At 39.9% G+C, this 25,525-nt stretch overlaps 1 protein-coding gene across 6 annotated transcripts in view; it reads right to left on the bottom strand.

Moving 5' to 3' along the window:
• Positions 1–25,525, bottom strand: part of SH3KBP1 (SH3 domain containing kinase binding protein 1) — a 235,511-nt gene that overhangs the window by 110,816 nt on the left and 99,170 nt on the right. For 4 of the 6 annotated variants that reach the window (XM_054821679.1, XM_054821688.1, XM_054821732.1 and 1 more), the window contains exon 4: positions 4,820–4,926. In XM_054821679.1, the coding sequence (XP_054677654.1) occupies positions 4,820–4,926 (107 nt within the window). Of the gene's footprint in view, positions 1–4,819; positions 4,929–25,525 lie in introns of all 6 variants that reach the window. The other 2 variants (XM_054821714.1, XM_054821706.1) reach the window with 1 other exon arrangement.

Below are 25,525 nucleotides of genomic sequence, written 5' to 3'. Positions count from 1 at the left end.
CCCCATGAGACGTCAACCAGCCCTTAGGCTTCTGCTACAGCACATCTGGAAGCTGTTTGATAACTCTGGTACAGAAGGGAAGAATTAAAAACCACAGAAGTACCTTGTATAGGGGATCTTTTCAGCTTCAGAGTTCTCTATTTTACAATGTCAAAATTGTAAAAAAATAATTTCATTTTTTTTGTGGTTTGCGTTTTTTTATCATCTTCTAAGTAAGAAACTGAGGGACAAAGAAAGCAATCACATAGAACTGAAATGACCCTATAAAGAGTCAGAGGGATTTGCACCTTTATTTTCACAAAAAAGCCTCCTACCACATGAATTAACCAAACAAGCAGTAGTCATAGAAGTCCTTGTGAACCACCTGTTGGAAGAGGATCAGGAAAAACATCTTACCACAGGATTTCACAGAAAAGTAACTGAGGGATGTGGAACCCCAGGATTCGTTCCCAGCTGTTTTCTTGCAGTATTATACAGTTCTGTACTTGTGGCAGAGACCATCCCCTTTCCACTATTAAATAGTCCCCTTTCAACTCTACAGCTGTCAAAATCAGTTACTGTAAGGAAAGTCCAGCTCAATCCCCAGTGTTTATCCTGTTCTTGGAAAGGGGTTGAACCGCTTTATCTCATAACAACAACAAAAACCCCCAACGCACCAACCTTGCCCAAAAGGAGCAAAAATTCAGTCTACATTTTTATAATTTCAAATGAGTTACTTATAAGATTTGATCATGTAACAATATATGGCCATGTTAACTAAAAGTCAAAGAATAAGCCCAGTGGTATTACAGCATGTCTCAGTCAAAGACTGAGCTGAACTCCATGCAGTACACATTGCCAACAAGCTGACTTCTCAGCAGGATGAGGCCACAAGGTATATAGCAGCACGGTGACAGGCTAATCCCAAATGAAAGCAGGCTCAGAACTGTTGAATGACATGCCAAATGTCCTTATTCTGATGCTACAGGTTAATTGTCTGGCATCCCATGAAAGTCTAAGGGTGAAACATAATTGGAATTCAGATATCTGCATTTAATAAGACAATTAGTTACAGTTGTATTTTGGGACAACTGTAATTAGAGTGATAGCTAATGAGCTAGGAAAATGACAAGCAAAAAGCTATCAGTCACATAATAAATGTGAACATAAACAGTGATGAAAATGCTTCTCTTGTTAGTTTCAAATGCACTTTTAATTTAAGTCTGTTAATTAATGTCTCATGGGTATCAGTGTCTGTGTAGTTATGGAAACCTCTAGTTTAACAACAAGCATTTTTATCTATTGTGATGAATGTTTGATCTTATTATAATTAATTTCTAACTATTTAGAACAAATAGGAAGGAACTACGAGTTCTGAACATATACAGCCTCCAAGGATATCTATCTGGTGACAAACCTAGCATCTCAAAAACTCACACTTGATGTTGCTGTTGTTTCAGTCCAGTGCACAGCCCTAAACCACATCTGCCACAACAGGAATTTCCAATAGTACCTACCACTACGACAGACATAAAAACCCTTTCAAAAAGTACTTTATGCAATCCGTTTGCACCAGGAAGAAGGCAGCTCTAGATGTTAGTACACTCAGGTGTTGGTTAGCACCCTGAAGCAGAGGTGGGAGAATGGAAGACATCCTCATCCTCAGCATGTCATCACAGGATATCAGCATAACTGGGGTTCTGGGGAAACATGCTTAGGCACTGATGGAAGCAGCCGAGGAGAAGACTGGCATTCCCTTCTGCCAACCCTCTGCTGGAAGCAGTGACCTTCAAGGGGTTTGAAGAGGAGCAGAACCCATTTCTTTAAGGATGCAGCCAAATTAGCACAGTACAACAGGAACCAGATTTTCTTTGCAACAGGAAAAGTTTAATGAGTTGTCAGCCATAAGTAACATTTTAAACATATTTTTTCCTAAATACCTGCATCAAGATATACAGACAGTATTTTTATCTAAACAATATCCATTTTAGTTTGCCATAAGGCAGTTAAGAATCGATTTATTTCCAACTAAACAGAAATCCACAGAGATTTGAATATATTAACCTAAGTCAATTTAAAAATAATTAATTCAACTGATGCAACTTTCTTAGGAGGCTACAATAAAATACTAGCTGTGGGAATCTAAGAGCTTCTACTCATGAATAAAAAGATGGGGTAAGAGAAAGGAGCAACTGGAAATGGAAAGTGAATGACCATTAATGTTCCAATTAGCCACTGAACCACTGTAAATAATGCTGAAGATGCTATCATCCAGTTTTTCATCTTGATAAACAAAATTAATATTTTGCAAAAATTGCCTCCAATTGTCGCTTATGTGGGAGGGGTTTTTTTGTACAATAATAACACAGCATGACTTTGGTCCTTGCAAAAAAAATAATCTCCATTTTCACAACTGAGGAAGTCATATTTTTTAAATATTAAGTCCTTTACATGAAGCATTTATCATTTGAAATAAGGAGCATTGTATAATGATATAAACACTGTCAATCCTATTTCAATGCAATGACTCTTTATGCAGCATTACCTACAAGCAGTCGGATAAACAATGAAATCAGTACATTGGTTGGTGCAGCTTTCTACCTCAGATCAAGTTCCTGTTTTAAAAGAAAAATTCTGCCCTATGTTTTCGAGGAATTAACACTACTGTGATAAGGGCAGAAGAGGAAGTAGTAACAGCAAGTATTCAACATCAACTGCTTTGTATCAACCATGATGGAAAATAAAGGTCATACAACAACACTTCCTGAAGTGCTGAGAATTTTTTCTCTAAATTCTTTTATTTTCCCTCTTCCACCAGCTGATCTAGTTCCACCCAGAAGAGTTAGACAATGTCCTGGATCGCATGAATGCACCAGATGCTGCCTGAGGCAGAGCTTATGTTTCAGTAGCTGACAGAACAGGGTATTTCGTAAGGTCAAAGTGGGCACAGCCATGAGCAATCCTCTTCCACACTACAGTAAAACTAATTCCAGTATGACTTTCTTTAGGACTGCCAATCAAAAAGGCAGCCCTAGACAATATATTTTCTTAAACCTTAGAATCAGCAAGTTGTCAATGCTTTCTTCAACAGTAGCAATTCAAGGTACAATTATGAGTTTAAGTCTGTAATCGGCAATCCAAGTGGGTTTCAAAAAACATGCCCTTAGCTATAAGCACACACATGCAAGTACAGGAATGTTTCACTTCCATAGTTCTACATCTTTGAATTTTAATGCAAACATTTTCAGTCTCATTTGGATTTAAGTAAATCTGTTATTTATAATTAAATTGTTCAAATTTATATGAAGACAAGAAATGTATTTCATAAGAGAAGTCTAGTGTCTCATCTAAATTATTTAATCATACAATTCATTCAGTAGAGTTAATTTGTTGGCTGGATACTAGGAAGGGGTTTTATTCCATCACTTTACTCTTGAAAGACACAGACTTAAAAGTTTTAAGTAGGGCAAATGACAAAGATATTTGCGTGGCCATGTGAGGTCAAATATACTTCAAATTGCACAATGAAAACAGCTCATGTGCTGCCATGAAGCTCATTATAACATTGGGTTTACATTGTCTTCAAAATACCTTTAATATCTTACAACCTTGACATCCCCCATTACAATTCTGCTCACAGACAGAATAAGGTTAGTTAAGTGACACATCACGCCTGATTCTGATGTGCAGAGCTGGCATGTGCAGCTAGGTTAAAGGAAAAGCAGTGATCACTAAGCTTCTTACATTCAGATGTGAGAATTTAATCTCTTGTGAGAAAACACTGGATGTCATGTAGATTGCAGTAGAATTTATATTCTTTTAGAACTGATTTCTTAAGTGACAGATTCAGGAAAAAGAAAACTAATCATATATCCGTGACAAGAAAATGAATGTTGACTTATCAGCTGCTGAGTCACAGGGAAAAAATCCTACAAATAAATTATACAAGCTGAAACATACCTTTTATTGGCTGCTTGAACAGACTAAGGTCTTAGATCTTTTTACAGCTAAGTAAATAAAGACTAAATGTGTTTGAATGCATTCTACTTAAATGCTTCATGTTGGCATTTTGAGTTTTGGTCATCATGCTATTAAGCTTGAGAAGATATTTCTAAAAACTCTAATGGAACAAAACTGAAGGTATTGGGAGTGAACAGCATTCCTTGATCCTGCAACCAGATTTCACCCATGCAAAGAAATTTCCGTATCTCTGTCCAAGCTTTTGTGATTTGTTCCCAGTCCATCTAAGAGATGTGCATTCATTTTCCACATCCATTTCCACCCAAAGTAAGTGCATCTTGAGTCTGTAAAGAATTTGTTGGGGCTTTTTTTTTTTAAAAAAAAAATTGATTAGACTAAAATGAAATTGTTAAAATTTTCAGGCAAAGATGACAAAAGGTGAATGTCATGGCTGAACTCCAGAGGGCTTCAAGTAAATTTCTTAAATATGTTTAACTCTGTAAAGATATTTCTTCCCTGTGGCTGGCTTACTAAAATTGGGAAGAGCTTTTTCTGCTATAATCTTGGTTCTTCAGAGATACAAACTCAACAGCCCTGTAGCACAAACTTGGAGCTTTTTACCTCAACAGAACTCAGAAGCATCAACTGATTGAGTAAAACCAGCAGAAGTGCTACAGGAAAAAAACTCCTCATGAAATCCATAAGCAAACAACCACATCCTCTCACCCCCAACAGTAACCCAAACCAGACACGTCAGTATACCAGAGAAGAAAAACGTCTGGTTTCAATTCTGTCTTAAAACTCACTGTATCTAAGAGCTTAGCGTGCACAAGATATGTCAGAACTGCATGTGTGTATATTTCATTAAAGATCTGCTCACCTCTCCCACAACTTCAATGATGTCACCAACTTTTAATTCCAGTTCATCTTCATTTTGAGGCATATAACTGAAGGCCACCTGACATCTTCTTCTTCTGTTTCTCTCTCCTGGTGGAAATGAAGGAAACAGGGAAATTGTAAAATGAAAACAAAATTCTATGCCAAACACAAGCCAGGGGAAATTATTAAAGATGAAACATTCTTTGAGCACTATTGAAAGAATCTGAATGTTTGAAATGCTTAGTATATCTGCCTAGAATTAATTTACAAAAAGAAGGTGGAGAAAAGATTTCTGGTGCATATTATTTCTTTCAACTGTTTTTATAATTCAATGCAATTAATAAATGAAAATAAATTGGGGGGATTTTTTCCTTTCTGTAATATTATTCAAGAGTCAAAAATTAACGAAGAGATTGTGCTTCCTAGTGACAAGATGGACAAACGTTACCCAGAGGTTCTTTCCAGGTGTATTTGCTACAATTCTATTTAGGCTAATGCTCTATACACACAGTATAGGCAAATCCAGAAATTGGAGGGGTGGGAAAGGGATCCAAAACCTTGTGGCTTTTGCTTATATGGAAATCTCAACTGATTATTTTGTCCTGTATCTTTTTCTCCATAATTCTTTCACAGCTGTATAAATATCTCACTAATCTTTTAAAATATATATTCTTTTACATATATATACACTTACAGATATATATGTATGTGTGCACACATATTTGTAAGGTCCATATTTATGCGCTATTATTAGATTAAAGAAAACAGAAGGAAAACCCATCCCAAAGGACCCCCAAAGCCAGGTGTGCCATTGGGTTAGTGTGGTTAAGACAGGCTAATTTTGATAATGAACCAGCCACTGGAAATGATGTTACCAGCCATTTCTCTCTATCTTGGATGTCCAGGTTCCCATGAGAAGCTGGTACAAGGGTGTATCTTTGGATGCATGACTGGAGAGAGGCTTGAATTTATAGCTCTGAATAAGAGTATTACCCTTACACTTACCCCTACTTGACCCTTTTGCTATCACAGTTTTAAGACCAAAAGATAAATTATAAGATTCAGTTCCAGAGCTTTGTTTGCCAGATCTGCTGGCTTACATATAATTACAGTTGTATGATTTGTAGCAGAGCAGAGCAGAGAACTTCCCAAAATTAAGTTGCCAAAGCTTGCTGCTCAGCCTCTATTAGCTGAAGGACAACTTACTGACATGAATCATGACCATGTTGGGATGTGGTGGAGGAGGAGAAGGTAGGAAGAGAGAAATCATTCAAAACACAAGATTCACTGATTAGTCCCTCTTCTCTAGAAGATGTGCAATGTATAAACCATATCATGTCATATTATTTATATACATGTATCCACACAAACATATATACGCACACTCTACACAAGTATATGTACTGTCTCTTATGCTATTTCTCTTAACTGTTAAACATGCTCAATACACACCAAAATCAGTTGTGCAAATACTGTCCAAGAATGGCCTTAATATGTCATTAAATTACAAAAACAGATCTTATGGTCAATCTATTATTTTATTCCCCTGCAACATCTCTTGATAATACTGCTCTAGGACAAACAGTAATAAAAAGTTACAGAAGTTTTTTTTTCCCTAATCTATTAATTGATACTAGAGAAAAAAGGGAGAAGGGAAGCCATTGAATTTGGCTTTCTGACAATATTTTTTGCAGCCACTGCAATCCTGCATGAGTGGTAGCTTTTTGAATGTTAAAATTAATACCTTAATACAATGTAACCAAAGTCGCTCAAATTGGCTCTTTCTTCCACCTACAGATGACTGTTCGTTCTTCACCGTCTAAACTAAAATGGTCCTAAATTGACAACTTTACACAGCTGCATTCAAAGTAATTTAAATATAATAAATATCTTCCGTTTTGAGTGCTGCTTTGATTGGGCAAGAGAGGCTGGCTATTTTCCCTAAAGATAACATTCCCACTATGATTTCTAACATCAAGTAGCAACCGATGTGCTGATGTCTCCTGATGTGACAGATGTCAGTTGCCACCCTATTTAATAATCAATATTGTGCGACTCTGGGAGAATATTTTCAAGATTACTAAGAGAGTAAGAAATAAACACAATTCTGGATGTTAATAATAGAACTGTATGAATCCTTCCCCTTCCCACCCCATGAATTTTTTTTATTACTGGAACATCTAGCAAAAGCCTGCATTTGTCTCCATTAGTCTCATGGTTGTCTTACTGCTCTTCCTCTCCTCCTAAATCTTTTTCTAGAGAAATACCTAAGTGGAGGGTGGCAAGCCAACAAGAGGCATAGACTCCATGTACCAACTAGACCCTCTCTGTGGTGTAATGCAAGACAACAGATCCAGCAGTGAATCCCTTTGGTTTTACAGAGAGGGTGCTGTGGGACCCCATGTGCATGCTAATGTCTGGAGCACCTGAGCAGAGCACAAGTTGTGTGAAGAGCTCTACAGCCAAGGGGTATCTGGTTTTTTCCTTACACTACAGCAACCTAGGTAATACAGCAGTACGAGTTTTCTAGGAAAACAGAGCTGACAGGAAAAGAAGTCAGAGTAACCAAGCCATGCAGATACAAAAACTGTTAGTAAAGAAAAACTCTGGTTTTGCAAATGCAGTATTTCCACCCCAGCATCACTGATGTTTTTGTCTGTTTCTCAACTGGCACAAAGTCTCTAAAGGCAGGGCGGTCAGAACCAGAAAGACCAACTGGGACAACTAACAAGCAGTTTAGACAGAAACATCGAAGTCTTGGTCTTCTCTTGCCATTTCCCCTTTTGCTAATATTGCCACTTATTGCAGAGTATTATTACAGTCTATGCTTTATCTGCTAGTCATCTGAGATCTAAAGGGCACACTGTGACTTTAAAATGTAAGTAATTTAACCGATTGATATAAAGTTAATTTTAAACCAGAAAGGGCAGCAATTCTGCAATGAAGACTGCAGATGCCTTCTATATCTATTTTTTCTTACTTGTAAATTGACGAAGAAAATATTTTGTAGGAGTTTTTTTGCATTTTTCTCCACACTTCAGCATAAATTGAGTCACTTGCAAGTGGGGAGTTACTGTGTGATGAAAAGGCAGGTAATAAACCCTGTACTTTAAAATCAGAAAATGTGTGCTGCGAAGTCCTCACTGGGTTTTGAAAGGCTTAAAAGAAAAAGAAAAAAAAAAAAAAGGGATCGGTGAACTTCTGCTGGCCCACGTATAATAATTTGTAGCAAGTAACCTGCTGCAGGCAGCACCACACTGTGTTCTGCCCACTGGTTGCCGTTCTCGGCTTTTTCATTCCCTGTAGCTGTGGCACAACATCAGAAATGTCTTGAAGGCAAAACGCCTATGAGCTGCAGGTCGGGAACTAACTGAGCTACAGTTTATTCAGAACAAGCTATCATACAGAAATAATGTCACTCACCCTTGTAAAAAACACTGGCTCCAATTTACATAGTTACAATAAACCTCAAAGGAAAAAAAAACCCAACATGTGCCTAGTTTGTGCAGTCACTTCTTAAAACCAGGCAGCTACAGAGAATTTGCCGTGTGTGTACAAGGGAGCTAACAAACCAGTGACTGCAAAGCATGTTGCATCTGAGTGATGGCACCAAGACCTCAACAACTGTGCCGCAGAGTATGTCTGACTCCGCTCCGCTCCTCGTAAGGGCTGTGGCAAAGGCACTTGTGTTGGGTTTGCGTGGCAAGGTTTTGGTAGCGGGGGGGGCTACAGGGGTGGCTTCTGTGAGAAGCTGCTAGAAGCTTCCCCTGTGTCTGACAGAGCCAATGCCAGCCGGCTCCAAGACGGACCCACCGCTGGCCAAGGCCAAGCCAATCAGCGCCTCTGTGATAACATATTTAAGAAGAAAAAAAAACAAGTTAGAGAGAGAGCTTTTGCAGCCGGAGAGAGGAGTGAGAAGATGTAGGAAACTCTGCAGACACCAAGGTCAGTGAAGAAGGAGGGGGAGGACATGCTCCAGGCGCCGGAGCAGAGATCCCCCTGCAGCCCGTGGTGAAGGCCATGGTGAAGCAGGCTGTCCCCCTGCAGCCCATGGAGGAAGGATGAGGGGGTGTAGAGATTCCACCTGCAGCCCGTGGAGGACCCCACGCCAGAGCAGGTGGAGGCACCTGAAGGAGGCTGTGGCCCGTGGGAAGCCCACGCTGGAGCAAGCTCCTGGCAGGACCTGTGGAGAGAGGAGCCCACGCCAGAGCAGGTTTGCTGGCAGGACTTGTGACCCCGTGGGGGACCCACACTGGAGCAGTCTGCTCCTGAAGGTCTGTACCCCGTGGAAGAGACCACGCTGGAGCAGTTCGTGAAGGACTGTAGCCCGTGGGAAAGACTCACGTTGCAGAAGTTTGTGAAGGACTGTCTCCTGTGAGAGGGACTCCATGCTGGAGCAGGGGAACGATGAGAGGAGTCCTCCCCCTGAGGACGAAGAAGCGGCAGAAACAACATGTGATGAACTGACCGTAACGCCCATTCCCCGTCCCCCTGTGCCACTGGGAGGGGGTGGAGGTTGAAGCCGGGAGTGAAGTTGAGCCCGGGAAGATGGGAGGGGTGGGGGGAGGTGTTTTAAGAGTTGATTTTATTTCTCATTCCTCTACTCTGTTTTGCCTAGTAATAAATTAGATGAATTCCCTCTCTAAGTTCGGTCTGTTTTGCTCGTGACAACAATTAGTGAGTGATCTCTCCCTGACCTTATCTCGACCTACAAGCATTTCGTTATGCCTTTTCTCCCATCTAGTGAAGGAGGGCAGTGACAGAGCGGCTCTGGTGGGCACCTGGCCCCCAGCCAGGGTCAACCCACCACAGCACTGAACCCTTAGAAAGTGTCTGCAGATCTAGCAAGGGAGGAGAGAAAACGGACCTTGAAGGCATCGTAAAAGGTGTTATGTCACGACACAGCTTCAGAGCAATGCTGGCTGCCTCATTTGCACCTGTCGATTGCCACCTCCCGCTCAACCCACCTGAGGCTACTGTTCTCTCTACCCCAAGAGGTGAACCGCTTCTCCGATCATTCCCCAAACACTTTTGCTCAGAACAAAACTTGGTAGCTTAGCAGTATAAACAACAGGCTTTGCTAAACCAGCTCCATTCAGTCTCTATCCTGAGATTCACCTACCTCATTGTAGGTGTCCCTGAGTCAGATGTCTAAATCTGAGCCTATCACTCAGGAGTGGAGAGAACCTAATACCTCCAGAGGGTATTTAGTGTCACTGTAAAACAGACAACTAAAATACATCAGCTGAATGACTCTCTGGAGGTGCCTTTTTCTACTGGTGTGGCTGGATCAGATCTCAACATCTAACTTTAAAAGGTCTGAAGTTAGGTCAAATGGAAAAAGAAATGAACGTATATTTAGAAACAATCAAATCTTTGAGGGTGCAAATCAAATTTGTTTCAAAGTGGTGTTTGATCAGGTTCTAAAAAATGATGTGGTTGCCTGTGACAGCAGACGACCATAAAGGAGCTTCCTCCAGTTGTACACATGCAAGAGAGAGCTTGATTTCTAGACATTTAAACATCCCTCTAGCATTAGCAATGAAGACAAGAAAGAGGCAATGACAACACATTGGCAATCAACACTTACCTTTGTAAGGGGCACCAAAAGCTGAGGCAACGCCACACAAGTCACACTGGTACTTACATGCTGCCATCGGACCCAGGAAAGGTCACAAACTGACAATGCAGGATTAGATGAAAAGTGCAGCAGCAGCAGAACAGATAGGAAGTAACTATTTCAAAATTAACTGGAATTTTCAAATCCAAACTACTGTTTTTAAACTTAAAATCTCTGTCATGAAACAGATGTTTATACAAATGTGTGCATGTGTGAATGGGTTATATGGTGATTTCTACAGAGCCTATTTTTCATTGATGCCAATGTCTTTGTAGCCTGTCCTGTCAGGGAAAACCACACTAACTTCACTAACAGAAGGTCCATCAACTCGACCTACTAACAAGTACGGCAATCCATTTTGTAACACGCTACAACTATTCTATAGACTCAAAAAACTATAGTCAATAACAACCTTCAGAGTACAGACCCATGGAGCAAATGTCTATCCCTCTCCCTGCTGACTAAAGGTATACCTAAATGACTGACAATCTCTTCAAAACCAGGCCCCTCAGTTTTGCAATTGGATCTGTTTTAAAAAGAGATTTATCTATATCATTGCAGCTCAAACAATACAACTCAATTGTTCCTGGATTTCTTTTATTATTGTTTTTTAAGAAAAGAGTGTTGGTGTGGAAATTGCATGGGTTAGGTTGGGGACTACGTCAAGGTTTGAAGCTTGAGGAGCCTAAAGACTTTTCTCTCACATCTAAAAAATTTCAAACACACTGAAGCCCATTACAGCTCCGTGGACTTCCCTCTACTGCGGGCTTGCTGGGCAGGCTCAGGTGAACCACAGAAGGAAACTGAGACCCACTGGGCCAGCCTTCAAGTAGATGCAAAGTGACTGAACTTCGTAAAACCATTTGGAAAAAAGCCCCTTTCAGGCAAGTCTATTAGGAGGAAAATGACAAGTTGGAGGAAAAGTTTTGTGTCTTTTTCTTCAAATTTCCCCACATGCAGCATCATCTGCCCATCAGTCTCAGTTGCACTTCCCATCCTTCCAGCTTTCAAAGCTATATCTGTAGCTGGAAGGAACTGGTCCAGTGCACAGTGTCTCCTTCTTTGACAAGCTGGGTTGTGATATGACTCAGTTAGAAACTAGTTCTAAATTTAATTTAATGTGCCAAAAGACAAAAGGCAACTACTGTACAACTAAGGGATGATGTATATGCTTATAAGTCGCAAGTTACTTATTTTAATGGTACTGATGGAGTTCTGGTACAACTGGTTTGGACTGTCAGCCTAGATGGTTACTGTATCACTTTTTTTTTTTTTTAACATAAATCACTGAATTGTGTATATTAAAATGCAAGTGTTGAAAAAAAGGTTGAGCTACAACCTTACTTCCAAGAAAAATTCTTCCCAGTAGATGCTTTTTTTTTTTGAGAAAGATAAGTTAGCTAATTAAGAGCAAACAGCATTAAAAATGTTAACTTTTAAAATTGATTTTAAAAGTACGTTGAAGATAGTGTTAAGAGACTTCAGATAAAGTCTTGGTCATACTCAATTCTAATGTGGATTCTGTCACTGTCTTCCACAACACAAGGACTCCACCATCTTATATGCGCCCACTAGAAGAAATACAATTCTGATCTTAAAAGGCACCAGGCTTGTCAAGTTCCAATTTCTTTCTTTTCCTGGAAGATTTTGGCAGTATTTTTCTGACCTGGGACGTGACATGTCAATTCCAACTCTCTCATCCCCCACATGCTGTTAGAAGGGTGAATGCTTTTGAATGGATGACAAAAAAACCCTGCTGAGGTTTGTTTGTTCCCTGTCTAGCAGAAAACAGAAGTACGCTGGGTGTGGATATTTTAAGGGGTGGGGGAGTGGGTTTTTTTTTTTTTTTTTTGGTTTGGTTTGTTGTTGGTTGGTTTTGGTTTGTTTTTAATTTCTGACATTAATATACCAGAGAGAGAGAAACTGCAGAGAGGTGTGGGGGGAGACAGAATATCTGAGGTGCTTTCAGTACTCAACCAAACGGGTTATGTAAAGCTGCTGTGTTTTCCTACAAGCAGATGAACTGGGACGTGCCCTGCTTTGATGTGCACAGCTAAATCATGGCGATTGCAGGACTCCATTAAGCACAGTTAAGCCACAATGCAATCTGCCATCACTGCTAGTAATATATTACTCCAAGTGTGTTAATGTTCTACTGTTACCAAGAAGTAAGTTTTCTCCTGCTAGACACCACAGCAACACTTCCAGGTTTCAGCCATCTGGCTGCTGCTCTGGATTTTATGACCAAGATTTTTCTGTGAGGAACCTGCAAGCCTGGAAGACAAGTTTTTGTTACACCATCACATTTTAACATGTATGCACCGTTAGAATAACAGTAAACCTCATATTGTTACACGAATTCATTCTTTTGTTAAAAACATGCAGCAATATTCAGGCCTTTTATCGTGTATGAGTCTCTTGCATAACAGCAGTAATTACTGAAAGCAACTTACAGCAACAACATAGTACCAGTGGTCATATGCTTTTAGGAGAAAACCGTTAATTAACTGAGAAGTGGAGCATTTCTGTATGCCCCAGCAGGAGCCAGGCTTGTGCATTTGACAGACAGAACTGAAATACTAGTGAAGCTGAGATCATTATTTAAGCCTAACTCAAAGCAGAAGGAAATGCTAGAAAAGTAACTGTAAATAAACTCAAAAGACACTTGCACGATTTAACCATACACCACCTAATTTTTTTTCTTCCGGAGTCTGAAAGTTTTAAACTGCATATAAAAGGAGTAGAAACTTCTGCAAGTGCAACATCAAGAATGCAGCCAAATCATCACCAGCAAATTAGACAAAGCAAGTCCAAACTCCAACAGGAACACCTGGCATGGCCATACAGGCTGCATATTTTATACCCTTTTAGGGGGGGAATGTAAAACATAGTATTAAACTACACATTAACTCAACCACGTGCAGAACCGAAAATGTGTATGTTCATCAAAGCTCCTAGTTCTAGTACCTGTATTTTTTAAACGTCATTGTGTAAATGATTATTTTGGATTAGCATTACAGGTAAAACACTCCATCACAAGACGAAAACTGGAAGTTGGTGACAGGGTTTCAAACAGGCTTTTTAAACTGTACTTGAAAAACAGTTACACAGTCCCAGTAAAGACTGGACAAGCTCACTCAGCCTCTCACCTGCTTCCGGAGATGCAAAAATAGTCCTCAGCAGCAAGTGGTGTCTTTACACCAGCTTTTGCTAAATGACCCATTCTCTTGCCCATTCTCAGCAATAACAATTTGTTGTGCTGCCTTTCACAAGCAGTACATTCCAAGGAGCAGCAAATGCTTCTGTCCTCACTGTAATGCTGGGTAGGCCAAGGCATATTTCAACAGGGTGGCTTGCTCTGGTCATCCGCAGCTTTGGGACTTGGTTCACTGCCACATGCACTAGGTCCTACTGCCTGGCACCGGGGTTCTCCACCATCCCTTAAGCTATCAGCACCTGCTGACATGAGGGGGCCTATTACTCAACACAAGATCTTGCACTTGTCTGTATAGTTGGCTTCTTTTCTCATACTCGGAAGATGGTTTGCAAGGATACATTACAAAAAAGGTTTGTTATTCTGGCTAGCATACAATTCATACAAAATGACTGTGTAAGGAGCTTTAAGAAATAGTGCAGGCAATAGATATCAATAGCAATAAATTAGCTTTTCTAAAGAACAAAAAGACATACACAAACTTGAAATATTCTCTCTTGGATGGCAGATGAAGTTCCAACATGCAAGAGCAGAAACACAACAAGATTTGCAAATGGCCCATAAAAGGCCTTTTCTCTTTCTATTCGCATTGCATACATCTCATGTTGTCATGGGATAATCCCGAAATATTATCCCCTTAGCCAGGATTTGAGACAGTGGTGAACTACTTTGCTCTTTGCTGCTTTTTTGTATTGATCTCTGGAGAAAGCATTTGAATAAACCAAAACTAAACATGAACTGCATCTCTCCCACTTCTCTTACGTTCCATCACATAATTCACACTGCTTAAATTGCCTATGCACAGTAGCACTTCACAACATACAGTAAATGAAAGCAAATAGCTCTAATTTTTGGAACCACTGTGCACATTCAGTTTACTTTGTGTTCTCCTCTTTATAAATAAAGGCATCTAGATCTAACCACATGGATTCCTACACAACAATCTCCAAAAATATTAACTTTGCACTACCAGCTTGCTGTCTTGAAGCTGACTTCTTTCCAACTTAACTAAAAAAAAATTTTCCAGAAGAGCTTTAAAAGTATGCCTTTTTCTTAATGCCAACAACTGTGCTACTTCATTTTTAGCTACCAGAGTATCAGTGCTTTTTGACAGGTTCTCAGTCTCTGTAATGACATTACATTGCAGGTCTTACTCTGACCTCTGGTACATCAGTTTCAAGTAAGCCTCTCTTATCAGGGCAAAAAAAAAATATTGTCAAGATTTTATTATCACTCCAACAGGTAACAACATACATTAAACAAATGCCTCAAGAAATGTTGGAAAGATGCAAAAAATACAGCAACCAATTTTCTGGTTGCTGCACTCATGAGAGCTATTACACAATGAACACATGCAATAAATCAACAACACTTAACCAAAAACAAAACTCTCTTTCATACTGGGTGCTTGGAACATCAGTCAGATTTTTAACCTAGAATCTTGTATTCCTCTAGAATATCTATATACCTAGAATCTTGTATTCCTCTAGAATATCTATATAATTCATACATTCATTTTGAAGCCATTAAAGGCAACAAAGTTAAACAAAAATATTAACACATCCACAGACAGAGCAGACACTTTGCTTTCCTGTTCAGCCATGTTCCTAAAATCTAGGAAACTACATTTAATTTGTCTTGGAACACAAGCCCAAACAAATCCTAAATTGTAGGAAGCTAACGTGTGAAGCTAGGAGATGCCCTGGTAAACTGGGAAAATGACTCGCCCAGTCTGGTGTAACGGGTCTGATTCTGCAACACTTACACAGAGACAAATAGTCACTTGAGCAGAAACACTCAGGCATGTGTGTCCCATGGCAATTAAGCCATGATATTTTCAAAACGTTGCAGAGAACAGAGCCGTGGCTGGGCTGCTCACTGGGCTGCTGACATGCATCAGCTCAGCATGCGAGGTTATACAACTACCTGTCCTTCAGCTCTGCTAAAAGGAAAACACCAGGAGGAGCCCTCAATTGCACTCCTCGTGTTAAGATTTATTATTATTATTTCTCAGCTACCATCGTGAAAATGCTATAATCCAAAATAACCTGCCGTTTTAAAGGGCATGTTATACTATACTTTGTTATTTGAGGGTTGCACAAGCGTGCAGGAATACATGTTCAGAAGAGCAATAAGTAAATATGATAAATTGAAATAAATCAATTATCCTTGCTGCTGCTGGCCCTCTGAAGCCCCAGGCACCATTAGCTCTATGACAGCTGAGCAGAAGGTAGGTTTCCCAAAAGGTATCTCAGTAATGAAAGTGAAAATTACCACTCACTGTTCCACAACATCCTCAAAAATGAGCAGCGCCACAGTATCCACACGGGATAGTTCTTTCCACAAGCACAGGACAAGTATTTCTGTATCAGCCAGGTTAGATGTGTATCACTATCCTCCAAGACTGAGCAACAAATGGAAAAAAAAGGAACAAACCAAAAGGCTATCTGTCTTGGGAAGTCACCAGTCTACATCTACAGTGCAAGGGCAGAACAAGTCACCCCAGGCAATGATGGAGAAGGAGGGGAAGCAAGTGTTCTGCAATAGCTGCATCTAGCCAGCTCTGCAGCTTCTTTAGCTTTTGGTGGTGAGAAACTCTGAATGCCACAGAAATTTTCCCATATTTTCTTGGTTGTTCTCATCAGTTAAAAAATCCTCTGTGGTTGGTTGTTGGCCAACACCACATATCAACAGTAACAAATCAAATTGCCCATGGTGAGCAACGCATTTTCTTCAGTCCTGGAGAAAGACGAGCATGGCACTTGGCTTGGCAAACCACAGAACTAGATTCCACTTACTAAAGTTAGTTTTAAGCATTGAACTTTACATTGTTGAGATTATACTGCATCCCAGTTACTTCATGTTAAACTCCCTTAAGAGTTTCTTTTTTGCTTCCAGGCATGCTCAGCTTAATTCCCCCACCCTGGCTTTCAGAGCTTATCTTTGGTACATCACTTCTTAGAAGAAATAGTTCTTCAGGACAATTTAGCTCCTTAGTTGCACCTCCACAACTTCACTATCTTTCAGCAACTCTGACAAGAGTTCCTACACAGGTCTGTAGATAGATCCCAAGCAGAAGCTGAGAAGCAAATTAGAGAATTCCTACCACATCTCGGCTTCTCAAAGAACTGTCTACTCTAGTGCAAGTCCATCTGTCAAGCACTGGTTTGCCTTGCTTAAGAGCACTTATCCAAATAGAAATGCATTCCTAAAGGTCTGTAAAACTCTCCAGGTAAGACTTGCATCAAAAAGAATTAACTACCATTGAATAATTCCTATGCCATTCCACAATAGTGCATTGCCAATAAAGCTGGAAGCAAGAGCTGAAAAAACTTGCTCATTAGCATATCTAATTGCACTTTCTATCTCTCAGGCAATCTCAAGCATCTGTACTTCACTACACAGTCCAGACAGACAAAAGCCAGACATACTACCATTTCTTTTAAAGCATAAGTTTTATTACAAAAAACTTGCTAGGCACTACAGGCAGAACTTTTAAATTATACCATCTCCATTGACTTATGTTCCAGATACTGGGATGTAGGCAGCATTTTTCTCCCTTATGACTATGCCTTCATGTCATTTCACTGCTGAAGAACACCTAGAACTGGGCAGGACTGTTGGCAGAATAGTTAACATGATCAAAAGGCTTGCTGTCAAAAGATATATATTTTTATATATAGAATACCCAGAGCACTCAAATAATAGTTATCATCTCTTCCAACAGCTTGTTAGCCACTACTTGATCTCCTTTGCTGCATTTATCACAAATGACTAACCAGTGGTTCCAGTACTGAGATTCCCATTTATCTGCCCCAGAGGCCTCATTTTGTTATAACCAACATAATTAAATGGTAGTAACATGGGAAAGATTTGCAAGTATACTTAGATATTTAGGCACCTAAAAGGTTAAGTTCACTCTAAAAGATCCCTGCTTCTACATCTTTCAAGCACTTTGTAAAATCTCTTCCACAGTCTAATTTTTAACAGAGCTGTTATTGCAAATAAGTATCCAAGGCAGACAGCAACAAACTACGTGATGGACTATGTTATAAGCCTGAGCTGCATAAAAAAAGAAGACAGGAAAAAAAGAGGAATTGCTCAACATTAAGGAAGAGATGAAAAGGGCCTCCAAATACTTGCTTTCTGAGAAGCAAAAAGGGAAAGTCACCCAAAGTTAAGGCAGATTCAGTCATGACAGCAGGGAATGGGAGCTGTTCCAGCACAAATGGAAAACCAAAAACACAGATCATCTTATAACCTCAAGAAAAGACACCAGTACAAAGTGATATAATAATTTGTCCCTATGTGCTTAACAACTATCCAATACTCTACTTCCCCAGCTTTTTTCTTACCGCTCCCTTAATATTTTGTTTCCTGCATGACCACAAAAACCCACCCTGAAATCCTGCAGGTATGCATTTTTGTCTTTACAGTAATGAAATAAAGCAATAAAAAAACCCAAGGACCCTTGGATATTTTTTGCAGATACGCTCTATGTTTATGAGGGCAGAAAAACTGTGGGAGTGAGCCTGTGTGATTTTATGTATCAATCATGCTGCTTAAAAATGTCAAAACAATTAAACATTCTTCTGTAACTTCTTCCTCGTAACTAAAGGCAACCACTATTAAAGCATGAAAACATAAATACACACAACTTTCCAAATATACTCCTGCACTTTATTAACCACAGGATTTACAATTACTAAATCATTTTCCAGCAACATATTCTCTGTTCTGTATTCCTTAATATTTTTCAATATACAGACTAAGACAGTTTAACCTTATATTCCAGCTGTGTCACAGGTATGCACAATTGGTGTACAATTCTTTTCCATCAGTTTGGAACAACCTGTATAAAAATGCTTCTCATTTAAGTACTATGCACATGTAAGCCTCTAAAAACCTTGTTGCCGTCTCAGCCTGCTGATCATTCATGACTTCACCTTTACTTTCATATATATTACAGAAAATGTAATAGTCAAACATTTTAATTTCTTCATCAGTCACCGGAAGCATTGCTATGTCTCAATATAGTTTTCGCATTTGTTTAGAGAGGGCCAAGTACATACTCCAGTGCCATCACACACCTCTTCAAATGTTGAAGAAGCTACAGTTCTGGAAGTTGGTCTTACCCAAGGGAGCTTCTTGACATACAGTAGAAAGGGACACAGGAAAGCACACGACCGCAAAAGCAATTGAAACAAGACACACTGTTAGGGAAGACAGCTGTCAATGACTCCCTCAGTACTAAGAGTTCAACATTTTTGAAAGCCCTTGTACTATGTGCCGTACCAGACCACTTCAGGTATAAACATCCACTAACATCTTGCTTTAAGAGCAGCTTTTCCTGGTTAATCTCTGATGCTGCTTGGAGAAGGGGAACAGGAGTATGCAGCTTTCATAGGCAGCCCTTGCATGACCAAGGAATTTCAACCCACATCCCCTGGCTGCCTCTCAGTCATGCCTTGTGTTCACACGTATCCCCACAGCACAGCTGCAGCCATAGAAAACTTCCACTTCCAGGATAATGTTCATATTTGTCCTCAGGGCTAAAATTATTTTGTATGTTATGAACAGCAGAAGCATGTTTGCTTTCAGACCTACTGTGAGCTACACTATATCCTCATACAGTCATCTGTAAATATTAAATCATCCACTAATACTAGTCTAAATATCTTCACAAAAAGCAGCACCTGAGAACTAATATGAACCCTGGCTGTTCTTATAAAGTGTGTGCTGCTTGCATTATTGAAAACTGGAGAGTAAGGAAATTCAGTGATACAGGATGCTTTATTTAAGCGTAGAAGAAATCTCTATCAATACCTAAGATGAAAAAATAACAAAAGCAAATCTAGGACTCCATATTTCAGACAAAATTTTAAATCAAGCATCACACAAAAGAAACTTGGTATCTTTGTACTGCAAGGAAAGACTAATATAAATATATGTAAAGCTTTGCGTAATTCATTATCCTTTGCCTTTGAAGATAGATGCTGAACCATGCACAACATCTGATAACTTATTTGCCTCTGAGGTAATTCATACTTTTTTACAGAAATATCCCCGTCAGTAACTTATTACTTTAGTCAGTCTTTTTTTTTTCTTTTTTAGTAAATTACATTTCTTTGTCTGCCCTTAGATCGTTTATCTTGTTTTATTATTTTGCAGTGTCCACAAATGTTCAATATCTTAAAACCCACTAAGACTGCTGAAGCCTGAGCTGAAACTCCAATTTAAACAACCTTTCCTAAAGACAAAGAGAGTATTTATGCTTAGAAAAGAGTGTGGTAAGGTGGGATGACTCAGTAGCAACAGGCAAAAGCAAACACAGCACTGCTTTATCTCCTTTTTCAACAGATCAAGTTTAACCTGAAGCTAGGATGACAACAAATCTGATGACCATTTGGCCTTCACTGTGAGACTAAACATGCTCTTGCAAATCAATTTGCAATGGATATGTATGCATGTAAAAGACCTCTGAACTCCAAAAAGCTTAGCGAACAAAGTCAAATTTGTCTGTGGAAATAGAGGAAGACAAGAGTCACAGAGTCTATCTAAAGGAAGACCACATCTCCGGTACAGAACATAGCACTTCATGGTGACACGTTTGCTTGCAGAGAAACCCAGAGTGACTATGCAAACATGGCCCCTTCTTTTACAGTACACAGTATTGGCAGCCGCTGCAGAACTGTCAGTGCTTTGGTTTACACTTCAGTTAGCATAGAGATCCACATGAATGATAAAATATTCACCACTGTATCTAACTTTTTTCTTAAAGTGGGAGTATATAAATACCCCCCTTCTGAGTCAGAATAATTACTTCACATCTTATTCTGTTTCCAGTATTTTAAATGCAGAGTGTTCTCAATGTAGAAAGTGCAAAGAATACACTGTCATGTTTGTTTGGGTTGCAAAAGTTTTATTGCAACAAGTCTCAGGTTAAAGTATTCTTTGGCATCTTCAATACAGACCTGGGTGGTGGGACTTAGTGACCCCTGAAGAGATTAGCATATTAAGGCAAGAAGCTATTGAAGCTGAAAATACAGGCTGTTCTGGATCGACTTTGAAAGAGAAGGCTCCGGTAAGACCTTATAGCAGCCTTCCAGTACCTAAAGGGGCCTACAGGAAAGCTGGTGAGGGACTATTTACAAGGGCATGGAATGATAGGACAAGGGGTAATGGTTTTAAGTTGAAGGAGGGTAGATTTAGATTAGATATAAGGAAGAAACTCTTCACTATGAGGATGGTGAGACACTGGAATAGGTTGCCCAGAGAAGTTGTGGAGGCCCCATCCCTGGAAGTGTTCAAGGCCACGTTGGATGGGGCTTTGGGCAACGTGGTCTAGTGGAGGGTGTCCCTGCCCATGGCAGGGGGGTTGGAACTAGGTGATCTTTAAGGTCTCTTCCAACCTAAACCAGTCTATGATTCTATGACCTCATGCAGTTAAAAAAGACAAGCGTCCTTTGAAATTTGTTCTCACCAGTGATCACAAAATTCTGCAGAAAGCACTATATTTGATGTATAGCACAACAGACAATCAGTCTTCATGTTTCCCCATGCCCAGCTGTCTTGCCTGTAACCAAAGGCTGAGTCACAGCGAACAAAACAAATTATAGTCCAAATACAGAAGAACCACTTGCTTCTCCTCATTGAAAGCCTCATTGAACCAAAACGTTTGTAAGCAAAGTCATTCACTGATAGAAGAGCTTTTCTAGATTTTGAGATCCAACAGGCAATAAAATATAAGAAACAAAATATTTAGACTATCAGAATACTGTCTTGGCTGCCCATTGTCTTGCATTATTTTCCTGTGAATTCATAATCTTTAAGACATCTGCTATCTCAAGCTGGCAAAGAAAAGTATCTCAAGGAGGAGGCAAACAAATGAATCATTTGTCATCTGCCCTCTCTCCTCCTGACTGCTTCTCTGCTATTTCAAATGATACAGGAACAGTTTATTTATAAAAGGCACCATTCATATCTTCTAATTTTGAACACACATTAACTGATTGTTTTCTTCTACTCATGACACCTGCCCCGATTTCCAGAGCTGTATTTACCTCTTAGTTGCCTTGCACATATTCAGATCTTTGGTCTACATACATGTAGCCTTTGTTTTAAATCACTACCATGTGATGAAAGTGAGAAATAAAGGATTGATAGCACAGTTGCTCAAAAAAATTTTTCAAGACAGGCAACTGAAAATGAAAGTGTTCCAGTGCTGTCCAGAGCAGGAGCTATGCAGTGTTAAAAGAAACACACGTAAGCCTCCAAAAGGTTCTCAGTTTAAATCTGCCAGTTAAAGGATGCAAATGCATTACTGGGACCAGCTGACCACATGACAGTTACCTGAGCCACCTATGCTAGAGATGCCACTCTAATAGGAGAGCACTGGCAAGAGACAGACACACTTGAGCAGTGCTTGACACTGCATTATAACAGTACCTCTTTGACCTTCCAGTCTTTTGGCATCGGCTAATGGACTCCATCGCTTTTTCAGCTGAGTTCTCACCCCATCCACAATACACTCCCCTCAGCCTTTCCTGACATCCTTTTATCCTTTCCACATTTACCTTTTTCTTCCATGTATAATGACACTTTCTAGAGCACTCCCCTTCAAAAAGTCTTTGTAAATATAGAGTAGTAAGTTTGCATTTTAAGAAACCAGCCTGAGATGGGTGTGGCTTCATTCTGCAACAACTTACAACTTGTGCCTTGAGCATTCAAGACTACAAGCTCCTGTCTGTACAGCATCTTGCTATTTGGCCAGCAACCAGAAAAGTAGGAAAGCAGGGATTTCACTGGACCAGGATGTCTAGTTGTTAATAGCATATAGCTAACGCTTTTCTTACTTTTTTTTTTTTTTTTGTAAACTGAGAGGGTGGTCAAACACTGGAGCAGGTTGCCCAGAGAGGCTGTGAAGTCTCTATCCATGAAGATTTTCAAAACTCAACTTAACATGGTCCTGGGCAACTGGCTCTAGGTTGCCCTGTTTGAGCAGGGGTTTGAACTAGACCACCTTCAGAGGTGCCTTCCAATCTCAGCTATGCTGCCATTCTATTTTAAGGTTACCCTTTAAACCCCCTATACCCCACGATTCCGTATTATTTCTCTGTTATTAATCTTCCTTGTCTACAGCTTAATTGCTAAAATCCAACCAAGCTGCTCTGAGGCACTCTACTTCCTGTGAATCAGCCTCCGACAGGTGAAGATGCTGAGAGCAAAGTATATTATTGCAACTAGGCGTGAGCTGTCAGCAAACTCGCAGAAACTTTATTTCATATATTTGATGCCCTTCCTTGTTTACAAACCTCATGTTAGTACAACCCATCCTCCAGCTCACCAGACTGAACTGAACTCCCTTAGGATCTTATCTGCAGTAAACGCCACTTGGGATCAGACAGCAAATAGAAGTGCAGACTATGAGGACTGGCATTTCACTAGGGAGCTGCTGACAGCCTCTCTTTAGCACTCTTCATTCCTCTCTTGCTTTTTAACTGGTAAGACTTCCATTTAGGTAACTGAAATACAAGGAGAGATGAAGCCTTCATCATTATACCAAAAATCCTCTAGAGCTACTCTTTGTTTATTTTTGTTCTTAACCTCAAAGAGAAATCAGGAAGATAAAACTTCAGCATTTTTTGCTCCTCTTTGTACTTTGACAGAGGTGGCATGAGTGAAAAAAAGAATTGTTCTGTGTGCTAAGAAATATGCAAAACTTTTACGTCTATCTGCATATTATTAAATTATTTAAACTTTGTATAAGGAATGGGGCAGCCAAAAGCCTCTAAAGGTTGTTTCATAAGCAGCAGAGTTAATGAAGCTTGGAGAACCATGGATTTGCACGCAGTGCCTTCTAAACACCTCAACCTCTACCCACCCACTCCCTGCCCTTGCCCCAGCTTCCACTTGTATCCTATACCTGCACAGCTGGGAAAGTGATAGATGCTGGGACTGCCACAGAGCAACACAGGCACTGACTGACTGGCCAGCACACCTCCATAACTTGGCCACTGGCTGCTGCCTCGCAAAATGAAGGTTTTCATTCAGTGAGGAGCACTAATTTCTGTCATATTCCTCTATTCAGCTTTCAGTTTAAAAGAACCATTATGTTCCTATAAATGCATTAAACACCTCTGCTCTTCCGTCAACTCTAGCTGGTACTGTCCAGAAGGTTAAAAAAAAAAATCAATGGGAAGAGGGCAAATGAACAGATGCTCTCGAACAAAATTTGTTCCATCAGGAAACTGAAATAAAACTCCTGGCAGCAAAGGCATCCAGATTGTCACAGGATGACACTCTCTGTGCTATATGATTACAATACGACTCTCTTCCCTGATATGCAAACCAGTATATGAGCCCAGCTCCTTTGCACTATACTAAGAAAGGGGGTTGGGGCATATGCCAGACCCTTGCTGTAGATGGCTTCCCTGGAGCGGCACCTGGAATAGTAACATGGGGGCTATGGTCCTCGCATCCCTGAACGCTGTCTGCCTCCTGGGAGATGCAGTTAGCCCCTTCATCAAGGGTGGACAGCCTGAAGGGGGAAGTAAACTTATCTCTTTCTTCCTTTATGTGGGCCTGTAGGGCAAAGAGCAATCTTCTCAGAACACAGGGAAGTTAGCAGAGCCAATTTTACACTTTAAATAAATTTGATTCAGAAAATGACATCAGAGCCTTCACATTCTGAAATGAGTTTTGTAATAGGTTTCCTATAGGATCCGAAAAAGGAAGTTTTCATGAAGATATATGGCATCTATGAAGAATCTCTTTATGACCAATTTGTCTTCTTCTCTCCAAGGACTCAGTTAAATTTTTATTTCAAAAGCAGTTCTCTCTACCACACTACATCTTGGGTTTTAAGAACTAGACAAGAATAGTAAGGAAGAAAATAAAATCCTCATAGCTTTCTGTATTGTGTGCAAATCAGTTGTCTGCTTTGCCTGAATTTATTTAAAAAATATTCTTCAGTGTAGCAGCAGTTTCTCTATGTTAGGTCCAGTATTTATACTCAAAAGCTTAGGTGGAAATCTAATGTAATCTTTAATACCTTATATAATGAGATAGCTACTAAAGAGCTGTTTCCTTTACACTGGGGACGGCAAAGGTCAGAATGTATCCATTCCCACATTAAATATCCTTTGGTCCCGAAGATGCTGTAGCTTGTATTATGTTTCTAAATAAACTTCAAGTAACCACTTGAGCACTGTGCCACTCGTGCATTAAGCAATGAATTACACAATGCAAGTGGTGGGGAGGCCCCAGAACGCAGCAAAGGCAGATAGTTCAAACTTACACATTGGATTTTAATTACTCTGCCCCCTTCCAGACATGGTTAGTTCACACTTGTATCCCCAGTCTTTTGGCACAGAACTTCCTACAGCCTGACTGCAGAACGCGTGCTGGTTGAGTTTTGTTTTTACACTAAAAGCTTGTCTGCTTTTTATTTTCCTTAATTCTATTTTCTACATGTGGCATGGTAACTTCCCATATAAAATTCAGAACATTAAGTAACTGACAAATTAAACATTCTGTCTCCTAGTCAAGGGATCTATTGCCAACCATCTTTCTAATGATCTTTGTTTACCTTGTATTTTCAACGTTTTGCTAGTTTTCAGTGGGTTTTAAATTAGACACTGAAAGATTTCTATACAGAAATAACCCAGTCTTACTACGTTGTACCAAATGCCAACTTCTAAGCTGTACATAACTTCCCATCAAAAACCTCTGTTGCTTTGCTTGCTGCAAGTCCCTCATCCAGTAGCTAACCCAGATTTCCCCCCTCCATGATACATCTGGGTATGTCATACTTGCATGACTCTTCACCCTAATACCCTTCGGCTCTGCTTCCAGGGCTATAACCATTCCTG

This window comes from Grus americana, chromosome 1 (genome assembly GCF_028858705.1).
Source record: "Grus americana isolate bGruAme1 chromosome 1, bGruAme1.mat, whole genome shotgun sequence".
Classification (NCBI taxonomy): domain Eukaryota; kingdom Metazoa; phylum Chordata; class Aves; order Gruiformes; family Gruidae; genus Grus; species Grus americana.
The sequence above is the reverse complement of the archived record's forward strand: the minus strand, read 5'-3'. Positions and strand labels throughout refer to the sequence as shown.